Source organism: Anomaloglossus baeobatrachus, chromosome 4, assembly GCF_048569485.1.
Source record: "Anomaloglossus baeobatrachus isolate aAnoBae1 chromosome 4, aAnoBae1.hap1, whole genome shotgun sequence".
Taxonomy (NCBI): domain Eukaryota; kingdom Metazoa; phylum Chordata; class Amphibia; order Anura; family Aromobatidae; genus Anomaloglossus; species Anomaloglossus baeobatrachus.
Window position 1 is genome coordinate 585,179,749 of NC_134356.1, and position 13,165 is coordinate 585,192,913.

The following is a 13,165-nucleotide window of genomic DNA, read 5'->3' on the forward strand; positions in this document are numbered from 1 at the left end:
ATTATCAAAATTCTCAATTATAAGGTAAAGTCTGTATACAGTGAAGACTTTCCCATTACTGAGATAGGAGATGGCAGATGTGCCACCTTCTTCTTTTTGACTGACAGCCTCTATGTTGTTTGACTTCAGGCATCAACGAAGAGGAGGCAGCTCGGAGTAAGGAGTAGAGCTGATGTGAGACAGAATTCAGATCTGCATCCTCTTTTTCACATCCATTCAAATGCTGATTTTTCACTAATAGAGGCATGTAATGGCCATGTAAAGGTATTTCTGGACTTGATAAAGGTAGAAGTATGCAGTATGTAAATATTTTCTGGGTTAAATCCTGATGACAGATTCCCTTTAAAGAATCTAGACCATAGTATACGTAGTTGCATAAGGCTTTGAGGTTTTAATAAAGCACTCCCAACAAAGTTTTTATCCTCTTAATATATTGCAATCTTTATATTTTATAGCACTGTTTACTTACAGTTGCTAATTTTGCATTTCTACCCAGTCTATTCTTCTCTTTCCACTGTCTATGCCATAATTTGATTAAAAACAGATTAGCTCTATGTAGAAACAGTATGTCTCTTTTCCCTGCTTGAGCCATCAACTACAAAATATTTGTGGCTCTGATGACTGATGCAGGGAAAAGAGATTTCCTTTTTCTACATAGAGCTTAGAAGGATTCAGCTAGTCTGTTTATAATTACGTGATGTCCTAGACCTAATAGAAAAGAGAAGAATTAAGTGGGTAGGAAATCAGCAAATATAAGTACACAGTGCTATCTAACATGATAATTACAATATATTAAGAGAATAAAAACTCTGATGGGAGAACTTCTTTACTAGGTAGAAGGCAAAATGGGTATGTTGGATGAATAGTACAACTTTTTGTAACTACAAAAGGGAGTTTAGTAACATAAAGGCTCCAATTGTTTTCTTAAATAAATTTACATTTTAATTCTGAATTATTATTTTAAAGTTTTAGATCTTGTCATTTATATTGACAATGGACAAGATAAAGACTCACAGATCACATCAGGACTACAAGATCCCAGGTACCTTCAGCTGCACCACAACTAATGTGGTGTATTTAATTATATGTACCAAATGTCCAACTGGGGGTCTGTATGTAGGAGAGACAGGACAACAACTCAGAACAAGGATGAATTCTCATCGCCACACAATTAGAGAAAATAGGATAGATCTACAGTAACTGTGGCCAAATATTTTTGCACCCCAGACCATAGCATCCCGGACATGAAATTTCTGGTATTGAAAGGAAACTTCAAATCCCACAGAGAATGAAGAAGAGTCTGGGAATACAAACTTATGATGATCTTTGACACATTCAGAGCACGAATGAATGTGTCACATGGATTTATGTCTGTTTACATCAATTAAGAAATGTGCTCCTCAGACCATCTGGGGGCATCACAACTCTGGACCAGACCTCAATCAGAGGACAATAAAACTTTCACACTCCTTATCTATGAACTGCTGCAATAGTTACTGCCACAACTGCTTGTCCCCTTGCCATACTGATAGTTCTGTTTCATGTCACTTGTCTTATTTACTGCACTATTCTATGTCTTGTTGCGTATAAATAGGTGACTCTTCAGATTTAGTCTTATACTTGGCCAGATGAAGAGACCGGAGTAGTCTGGAAAGCTTGCTATTATTACCATCTTTTCAGTTAGCCATTAAAGGTATCAACTACTGAGGAGGACTTTCAGTTCTTTTAAACAATTTTTTTTAGATTCAAATAGGAATTTTACATTTTTAATTGATTTTTATTTGTGTGTGATTAAAAAGCAATGTCAATTCCAAGTCACCATTCCAGAATAATGCCCGTTCATAGTTCAACCCAACTCCCTGTGTTTCCTGTCTGTTTTGCTATAGATACGAATGTCAGATGCCTGATATTAGAAATAATCTCTTCTCACTCCAGGCTGACACCAGCGAGGAGAGTAATTCATTTAATCTATATATCAGACATTTATAAAGAGAGAAAAAAAGGAAACCATTTTTATTTAAGATATAAAATAGGGAAAATATTGTGTCCTTATCATAGTCTTGTCAGTACTAGTTCAGATGGAGAGGGTTTGAACTCCGGTCTTACTGTAATTTAATGAAGAGGCAAAGGGACTGAATTTGCAGGGCTGATAAGTTGTTGGAGTCAAGGTTTTTTTTATCTATGTAGGCATGTTTTTGTTGCTGTTGAGTCTGCCTGAGAACAAGATGTCAGTGTGCTCATCGCATTCAAGGCTAACCAAAGCTTTAGTGCTGCTAATGTGAAACTTTTAGATGTAGAGAATCCATGTATGAGGAAAATAGCCAACATAGAGGATCATTTGTGACAAATATATAAAAGGTGTTATTGAAAGGGAATGTTGTACGCTGTTTGTGTTGTTTTGTCGTTTGCCGTATTTTACCCATCTGAGCATTAAAGAACATTCAGAAACTAAATTAGCTGGAAAAATACAAGTAAGATCTCTATCATACCAGCACTAATGGGATAAAGGGGTTTGAACCAATTTTCCCACAAATTGAAATAAAGAAACTCTTTCTTTAAAGGGTTTAGTCATTACTTGGACAACCCCTTCTCAACCTGTATTGTTTCCCCCTTATAAAAGAAAAAGATTGATACCATGGCCAAGTTCCATTGCTGGACTGAGTTCCATTGTTGAGCTAATTGTCTGCTATTGAGCATATGATTGTTTTTATCTATATTTAGCCTGTTATTGAATGTCCTTGGGGTCACGGAATTCGTGACGCACATACGACCTCGTTAGCCACATCGTTGCATGTGAAACGCACGAACGACTGTTAGCGATCAAAATTACTTACCTTATCGTTGATCGTTGATGCGTCGTTTCATTCCCGATTATCATTGCTGTTGCAGGACGCAGGTTGTTTGTCGCTCCTGCGGCAGCACACATCGCTATGTGTGACACCGCAGGAATGAGGAACAACCTCATACCTGCGGCCACCCGCAATGAGGAAGGAAGAAGGTGGGCGGGATGTTCGTCCCGCTCATCTCCGCCCCTCCGCTTCTATTGGGCGGGCGCTTAGTGACATCGCTGTGACGCTGAACGAACCGCCCCCTTAGAAAGGAGGTGGTTCGCCAGCCACAGCGACGTCGCTAGGTAGGTAAGTACGTGTGACGGAGTCTAAGCGATGTTGTGCGCCACGGGCAGCGATGTCGCCCATGACGCACAACCCAATGGGGGCGGGTGCTTTCACTAGCGACATTGCTAGTGATGTCGCTTTGTGTAAAGTGCCCTTTACATTGTGGATGTGTTGTACCTAACCTCACGGTTTTGTGATTAATCTGTGCCATTTGAGCTTTTTGACCAATCTTTAGTGCATCATATTGATCTTATATCTAATGTATTATTGATGGATTAATTTATTATGTCATGATGGACATTTCTCTGGATAGTACTCAGGGGGGCAAAGGTTATTGATGTGTATCCACTGTGACATTGCCCAATAATGTTGACCTGGAGAGATTATTGATGCATTTGCATTTATTCCCATATTGCCTATTAGTATCTATATTTCTTTAAATGATCATTGGTCAACTAGGGATTGTTTTTTCAGTTTTTTTCTGATTGGTCATTGTTGATAGGTACTTCTCACTGTGTATAATTTGTCACTACACCTAGAACAGTAGCACTATATTAGTTGATAAGTGTATGGAAAGTTGGGTCACCCTTCGGAGAGCGGGGGCGCCACTTCGTATCTATCTAAGGGTGCCAACCTCCGCGACTAGGAAGGGAAATTCTAGGGGATTTTGCCCTGGATCCCTCACCTTTGTACGTGTTTATTTATTTGTGACTATATATGTTGTATTCACATGGCTGTGTGTTTTTTGTCAGTATATGTACTTTAAGTGAACATAATAAAAAGTAGTTTGAATAGGGGTTTTTTGTTTTTGTCCCTTTAAGTCACACTATGATTTATGGCAGCTTTGATTTCCTCTGGATGTCAATCAAGTCCGAAAGAGAGCATAGTGAAGCAGCAGCTGATTGACCACAGGAACTGTGTGACATAACAATGTCACGCGAACCCCAGGAGTGCCAGTGTTGACACCATTGGAATTCAATAGGAGAACAAATCAGGTATATGCTGCGCTAACCCCACGGAATCCGATGTTAATATAATTCCTTTATTGTTTGTACAGGCCGACATGTTTCACAGGAGATTTCTTCTCCTATTGAATTCTACATCTTATACTTCAGGGCTGTGGCTTTTACCATCACTGCACGTGTTTAAAGGGGTTGTGATTGTCACAACCTAAATAGGTGAGTGCGCCTTAACTCTGTCTATTATTTTTCCTACCGTGTAAGACCCTATTGAGCGTCTTTATTCCAAAGTATTATTACCCAGTGTTGACACCATTGGAATGGCTCCAGCCCCGGAGAAGCATACTGATTGAGAATTGAGAACAGGTTGTCCGAGTAGTGGACAACCCCTTTAAAAAATCTATGCCACTTTTCAAGCCCATTAAAATTAATCTTTATTGGGATTAACCATTCCCATTCACATTATGGTGAATTTTCGTGGAATCAAAATATGCATAAAAGCTTCTCAACTATTTTGGGCTTGATTCCAATTCGGTCCTCCAATTCAGCCATGTCAGGGCAGTATTCCAAACTGCAACAACAATTGTTTTCCTTTCCTGTTCCCTAGGTCAACACAACATAGGTCAACACAACATCCTGATGTCACATAACACCTAGTCAATAGGCCTGACTAAAGCTGGGGTCACACTAAACGACAGCGACAACGACGTCGCTGTTACGTCACCATTTTCTGTGACATAGCAGCGACCTTGTAAGTCGCTGTTATGATCGCTGCTTAGCTGTCAAACAGCAGCCGAAGCAGCGATCATAACGACAGTGCTGCAACATGTGCAGAGAGCAGGGAGCCGCGCACACTGAGCGCTGGCTCCCTGCTCTCCTAGCTACAGTACACATCGGGTTAATTACACGATGTGTCCTGCAGCTACATGTGCAGAGAGCAGGGAGCCGCGCACACTGCTTAGCGCTGGCTCCTTGCTCTCCTAGCTACAGTACACATCGGGTTAATTACACGATGTGTACTGCAGCTACATGTGAAGAGAGCAGGAGCCGGCACTGGCACCGTGAGAGCAGCGGAGGCTGGTAACGAAGGTAAATATCGGGTAACCACCTTGGTTACCCGATGTTTACCTTGGTTACAGCTTACCACAGCTGCCAGATGCCGGCTCCTGCTCACTGCTCGCTTCATTTCGTCGCTCTCTCGCTCTCACACACAGCGATCTGTGCGTCACAGTGGGAGAGCGACGACCAAAAAATGAAGCTGGACATTCAGCAACGAGCGGCGACCTCACAGCAGGGGCCAGCTCGATGCTGGATGTCACACACAGCGACAGCGACGGGACATCGCTGCAACGTCACAGAAAATGGTGACGTAGCAGCGACGTCGTTGTCGCTGTGTGTGACACCACCTTTAGCCAACTAGATGTGTATCTTATTGTTCCATCATGACTTATTGATCTCTTAGTAATTGGCAGAGGCACCCCACAGATTGCTAAACAGACAATTATCAGCCCAGAAGTGAACACAGGAATGGTCTATCTTCTTTGGAGAACCGGTCTGGATGGTGGACCTGACTGGATGCCAGACCAAGGATTTTCAAACCTTTCTGATAATCTCTAATTATCATCCTAAACAAAGTTATCCAGGCTCCTTTTCAAGTTTCTTTAAATAATTACAAATGACAATTGCCTTTGATAACTTCATCTAGCAAAGGGTCACTGCTCCTACAGTAAAGGATCACCTTATATGTTGATATGGAAGCCTTCTTTACTCCAGGCATGCAGTACTCTAATTGATAACACCTCATTATTATTAACAGCCATGGATATAAACTTTTTCAAAACTAAGAAACTTCAAGTTTGACAATTTTTTGTAGTAGAGTAGTCTAGTAAATTAATTCATTACTTTGTAATCCACTCTTGAACTCAATCCTGTTCTCTTATGAATACCAAATAAAATGCATGCCATGCCCAACGCATGTGGCAAATAAGGATGAACTGTCAGTTATGATGTGAATGGAGAGTGATGTGACTGATTCATCGCATTAATTCGTTCAAGCATGTGATTTTTGCTCATATGCTATTGATAGACACATACTGTACATATACAGCGGTGTCAAAAAAATGTTAGCCCTGATTATTGTTTTGCATGTTTGTCACACTTAACTGTTTCAGATCACCAAATAAATATAAATATTAGACAAAAATAACACAAGTAAATACAAAATGCAGTTTATAAATGAAGGTCTTTATTATTAAGGGAAAAAGAAATCCAAACCTACAGGGCCATGTGGGAAAATGTGATTACCCCTAAACCTAACAACTGGTTGGGCCACGCTTAGCAGCAACAACTGAAATCAAGCATTTGCAATAACTGGCAATCAATAACTGGCAATGACCTCAATGCCGGCCTGTGTGCATGACGTAGGACGCGTCATGCACTCAGGCTTTGGAAGAAGGAGGACAAAGATGGCCAAAAGAGGAGGCGCCGCACCCAGAGAACAGAGACACCCCTCTGAACCATCTGCTCCACATCGAACATTTAGGTAAGTATTATAAAGTATTTTTTATGTTCAACGCAGTGGCCTGGGCTGTTATATACAACATGTTAGAATGCTGTATATAAGAGCCCATTGGTGGTGGCCGCAGCTTATAGTCACCAAATCTGGTGACAGATTTCCTTTAATATTGTTTTTTCTTAAGCTATTCAGAGGTGGACTTACTGGTGTAGTTTGGATCATTGTCCTGTGGCATAACACAAGCGTGCTTCAGCTTGAGGTCATGAACACATGGCTGGACATTCTCCTTCAGGATTTTTTGGTAGAAAGCAGAATTCATGGTTCCATTCCCCACAGTAAGTCTTCCAAATCCTGAAGCAGCAAAACAGTCCAAAACCATCATACTACCACCAACACATTGTACTGTTGGTAGGATGTTTCTTTTCTGAAAGGCTGTGTTACTTCTACGCCAGATGAAAAGGGACAAATACCTTCTAAAATGTTCAATTTGTGTCCTGTCAGTCCACAGAGTATTCTCCCAAAAGTGTTGGGGATGTTTTCTGGCAAAACTGAGGCAAGCCTTTATATTCTTTTTGCTCAGCAGAGGTTGTTGTCTTGGAACTCTGCCATGCTGGCCATTTTTGCCCAGTCTCTCTCTTATGGTGGAGTTATGAACACTGACCTTCACTGAGGAAAGGGAGGCCTGCAGTTCCTTTGATTTTGTTGTGGGATCTTTTTTGAACTCTTTGATGAGTTCTCGCTGCACTCTTGGGGTAATTCTGGCAGGCTGGCCACTCCTGGGAAGGGTCTCCACTTTTCCATGTTTTTGCCATTTGTGGAAATTGGCTCTCACTGTGGTTCACAATAGTCCCAAAGCTTTAGAAATGGCTTTATAACGTTTTCCAGACTGATAGATCTCAATTACTTTGTTTCTCATTTGTTTCTGAATGTCTTTGGATCTGGGCATGATGTCTAACTTTTGAACATCTTTTGGTCTACTTATCTTTGTCAAGCAGGTCCTATTTAAGTGATTTCTTGATTGAGAACAGGTGTGGCAGTAATCAGGCCTGGGTGTGGCTAGGGAAATTGAACTCAGTTTCTCAAAGATATGATAAACCGCAGTTAATTTATGTTTTTAAGGGAGGGGCAATCACCTTTTAATACAAGGCCCTGTAGGTTTGAATTCCTTTTTCCCTTAGCAATAAAGACCTTCATTTATAAACTACATTTTGTGTTTACTTGTGTTATCTTTGTCTAATATTTAAATTTCTTTTGTGATTTGAATCATTTAAGTGTGACAAACATGCAAAAGAATAAAAAATCCAAAAGGGGGCAAATACTTTTTCACACCACTATATGTTTCCACTCTTTTCATGTTTAGCCTTTGTGATTTTATAATAATGACATTAGTATATCTATTCTTCCCATTTGACCTACTGTAGGATGTGCATTGTAAACCTCCCTTAGATGAAAGGGCGGGCTGGCTCTGCACTTTCTGTCTTTGTTAAATATTGAAGCTGTGATCAGTTAGTCCCGTGTGGTTTTGCTGGCAAATTGTAGAATGCTGTTAACAGGAGCCGTTCCTCTTTTACACATTGTAATGGGATTTATCTGAAAATCTACAGCAACGCAATAGCTTTTTTTTGATTGACAAACTTTGAATACAAGAGCAACACGCTTGCCATATAATGGAGTGTGAGTGAATTTTCTCCAAAAGTTACACTTATTTAGTATATATCCACTTCAATTGAAAGCTAAAAGAAAACCTGACGCATACAAGTTCCCTCAGTACTACATGATACATTGGGGACTCTTTAGTGGTTTTAATTGTACTTTTCTTTTCAATAACAGAAAGTTTTGGAATTTCCAAATCTAAGGAAACCCAAACCGGTCCAAGACTGACACAATTGTTCACATAATAGACAATTTAGGTTCAAGCACATGGATTAACCATCCTTAAATCCCTGGACAGTCCATAAAAACATTTTCTATGAAACTGCCGAAGCCTCATACAGATTTCTCTAATGCAGAGGGGTTGCTACTCCTTTCAAAAGGGGATAAGGGACCACTGAAAATCATTGAGTGTCCTACCAGTCTTGTGGAGAGGGGATTACTACTACCTACTGGAATACCCCTTTAAAATAGTTTAAATTTCCTGATACCGTTAGGATAATTTCTCCATAGACTATAATCTACAAACTTTGAATCCAAGAGAATATCCAGACAGTTGTCATACAGTTGGCACAGTGGTACTGTGTTGTGTAGAATTTCCTTTTTTTTGCACAGCAATACTGGTACAATTTATTGTATAACACTAATACATGGTAACAATTTGTGTAGAGTAATTCAGACACGTGGCACTGATAGCACCATTTGGGTTGTAGCTACAGCATTAGTGCAGACTGTTGAGTTGTGAAGATCAGTTAAGTGTTGATAGTAGGGTTGGGAAAAAGTCTTTGAGTGGAATTGACTTCTTAAATGTTATAAAATTTATAAAATTTCATTTTCTTCAGAATGGAGATTTTTTCAAATTTGCTCACCATGAGCATAGCAAGATGCCAGCCAAGTGGCCGCCATTTTTCTGAGCCGGCAAAATGTAAAAAAACCCCAAAACTAATACCTCAACTCTCACCTCCCAGCCACCTTCACGGCATGCTTTTCCCTGTTTGGGGTCTCGTTGCTTGTTCTTACTGCCTCTGCACACTGAAACTCTGGGCCCCTTCACTCTAGGCCAAGATTTCCTGCAACAGCCAAGCCCAGGAGATCTTTGTGGGATGTAGGAAGTCATGACATCAGGACATGTGCCGTAACCTTACGTCATGCACTGTAGGGTAGGATTGATGGTTAAAACTGGACCTTGGAGGTCCTGCACATGGGCAGGGACTTCCAGGGTCTAGCCGTGGCTGGAATTCATGTCTTAGCATAAAGATGCCATTGGTAAGAAGAGGGGCCGAGGACCCACAGTTGACAATGAGCAGCAGAGGTGAGTAGTGAGGTATTACTTGTTGTTGCTTTTTTTCTACATCTTATATTTATGTAACCCTGGGGTCTTCTGAAACCCCAGAGCATAACAACGAACATTCAATTCACAGAGAATAAACTTGCGATAAACTGAATTTTCTGGTAAATTCCGGCAGATTTGGTGAATTTGAATCTTGTCTGATACGATCATCCTTATTTGTTAGGCTTCATATTTGCATACTTGTTATCCATGTAGCTTGAGCAGGAACCATTTACTGACTACAATACTGGACTCGACAAACCACTCAAATGTCTACCCACTCTTCTTACATAGGAGGTGAGACACAACACCCGTCATTTTGACTCAATCTTCAAAGCTTTACAGTTTTTTACTTTAAAAAGTATTCAAAGGGTAGCTGTACTTTCATGGATCTTTTCACAATAAGCTTTCATGTGTGTGCACATGAAGAATAGCACTATTACTCAACATTACTGTATATGACTGATATTCTTCATTAGGGGAGGAGATTTCTGCTATGTACCACACAATACACAGAGGGAAGGATCCTACTCTTCGTTCATTTCTTATCACTGACACAAACAGCAGTAGCATAAAGGATATTATTCAGCAGTACTCTGCTCTCTGGATGTGAACCAGCTTGGGGTTTGTCTAAATTCCCTATCTGTATGCCTTTGGAGTGTGGGAGGAAACCCATGCAAACACGGGGAGAACATACAAACTCCTTGCAGATGGTGTCCTTGGTGGGATTTGAACCCCGGACCCCAGCGCTGCAAGACTGCACCACTGAGCCACCGTGCCACATATATATATATATATTTAAAACAAAGTTTCTTACATTTTAGCCGAATCAGTGTTGGATCTGCAAGCCCTTGTGATGTTTGCATCCCATAGTCACTTTGCTCAATGCACTTGTTGTATGTCAGGATGGTGAGATGCCCCTTGTTGCCATTTTCAGTGCATAGAGGTGAATGTAAAAGTGCAGGACTTGAGTTTTCTACCTAAGCTTATTTGTTGTTCCTGATTTTCAGAATTGTCCTGGAGTGACAAATCAAGATCTAGACCCAGGACAATGAAAAAGGTTTTTTTTCTTGGCTTTCATAATAACCATATGTTACTACTATATAATTGCAATATGTTAGTAAAATGTAGATAGTTCAAATGGATAATCAAGCCTTAATGATGAGATGAAATGTCAGTGACCTAATTGCTTAGTGGCTCATTAATAATGTCCTGACGTCCATCAATGAGGGTCTAAAAACTAAAAGCAGATACTGATGCTCGTATTATTCCTTATAGTATGACTATACATATGTTCTTAGTTCTACTTCTAGACAAAAAAATGTTACTTCCTGCATATCACGAAAAGACGTTCCTGGAAATGTAGTTTTGGTTATCACTGAATCTAAACCACATAAAAATATAAATCACTTATACTCTATCTACAGGGCTTGTCATGAGATCCAACTAGAGCCATTCGAGGCTCCCACTCCAATCATTCTGTATCACTGACCTGAAACAAAGAACACTTTTCTCATTTCAGACTGTTCTGTTTGTTTCCATTAACACATGCCCATCATTCTCCTTACCTTGGTTCCCCTTGATTGACTGACAGATAGATTTCCCATGAGTTGTCTTCTGCAATCGCCTCATGCGGGATCAACAGGCTCACCCCTGGAAAATAACGAGACGGAGCTTAGAGATAAAATCAGGGAGAGAATGCCTGACTAGAACAGACATCAATAAGCTTCATCTCCCTACAAAGTACATGACAGGACACATACAGAAAGCGTGAACACCCTTTGGTGTGTTGTTTAGAAACCCATAACTCACAGTCGGAAAGTAAAAATAATTAGCATGAATCATTATGAATGTTAATTTAGAGAATATAGTGAAGATTACAAAATGTTTTACTATTAATTTTACTGCTCATTCTAGGACTGAAAAACAGTGACTTGTAGCACATACGAAAGGAGAACATAGAAATGTGATTGTCCATGGTTGACTATTCACAGCAACCTGTACCTGGCATTTGGGGTGTAGGACTGGTGCTATGGCACAGGGCACATTAGCTACTCATGCTGAAAGGGGTGTCCACCCGAAATCTCAATATTTATTATATGGCATTGTTAAAGGGGTTGATCTTTAAGCAAAAGCTATTTTCCTTCTACTTTATACTTGTAAAAATATGATTTCTGAGCACTGAGATCTACAATGATTCAGAAACCGAGGGTCCCAAAGCCTTGTGTGTGAATGGAGCGTTAGTGAGCATGTGCAACCACCACTTCTATAAACAATGAACAGAGTGGTAGTTGCACATGCTCACACGGCTTCATTCACACAGGGCATTTTGAGACCAGCAAATTATAATAATAATATTTATTTATCAACTTTACATATATCAGCAACATTGTCCCCATTGGGGTTCCCAATCTAAGGTCCCTATCCGTATGTCTTTGGAGTCTTGGAGGAAACTAGAGTACCCAGAGTTAACTTATGCAAACATGGGGAGAACATAACTTCTCGCAAATGGTGTCTTTGATGGGATTTGAATCCAGAACCTCAGTGCTGCAAGACTGCAGTGCTAACCACTGAGCTACATCTCAGCAGTAGGACCACCAGTAATCATCCATTCATTGTATATCCTGTGAATAGAAGATACTTATGGAATTACCTCGTTAATCATTTTTAGCCTTTATTATTAGATCACTTTATGTATGAAGCTACCATTTTAGCACACTAGCTTTGTGTTATTTAATTATGGCACGGTACTAGTATTATGAAGCTGCTACTCAAATACTGTACAATGTATTATTTTTTATGGCGAGAACACTGTATAATATTACTTTTTCGGCAACTGTTTGGAAGTTTTAATTGGCCAGAGTATGGTACTATGCCTTATGCCACTTATATTTAAACCCAGTACACTATAGTTATTGGTAACCAATCTTCACTATAATGAGGGGGTGTAGAGCGACCATGCCCCTTCCTTTAAGGGCCGGCGTCCCATTACCCAGAAGTGATCCCTGAGGTCAGCTATTACCCTTAAGCTCTTTTAGAATGCCTCCTCTTACAGGATGTTGCTTATTAGTTATTGCATAGCCAGTTATCAGGTCCCATTAAGATTCTGTTTCTAGTTCAGCTCTTTTGTTTCCTAGTTCCAGTTTTGTGTTCCTCTAACCTGTGTCTCATCCTAGAGCCAGCTCACTACCACCTCCTTTCTTTTTGCTTCGTCTGAGCCACTACCTCAGTGCTGCGACGTCTGAACCACCACCCCCGTGTTGCCATGTCTGAGCTGCTACCTCCGTGCTGCCATGTCTGAGCCACTACCTCTATGCTGCGACGTCTGAACCACCACCTTCGTGCTGCCATGTCTGAGCTGCTACCTCCGTACTGCCACGTCTGAGTCGCCACTGCCATGCTGCCTAGTCCGAGTTACCACCTTTGTGCTGCCACATCCGAGCACACCCGCACCGGACATTAAGAGGCTACCAGTCCATTAGAGCTTACTCCACTGGCCCTGGCTGTCGTACATAAGGCCCACTGGGGCTGTGCCTGACAATCCCTGTATAGGGGATAGCTCCAAGTTAGCCCCTCCAGGGGAATGCAGTGTACG

General features: G+C 40.7%; 1 protein-coding gene across 3 annotated transcripts in view; it reads right to left on the minus strand.

Moving 5' to 3' along the window:
• The window catches only part of UNC5D (unc-5 netrin receptor D), a 952,147-nt gene that overhangs the window by 163,883 nt on the left and 775,099 nt on the right, over positions 1-13,165 (minus strand). For all 3 annotated transcript variants that reach the window (XM_075346117.1, XM_075346118.1, XM_075346116.1), the window contains one exon: positions 11,139-11,223. In XM_075346117.1, coding sequence (XP_075202232.1) covers positions 11,139-11,223 — 85 coding nt within the window. The remainder of the gene's footprint in view (positions 1-11,138; positions 11,224-13,165) is intronic.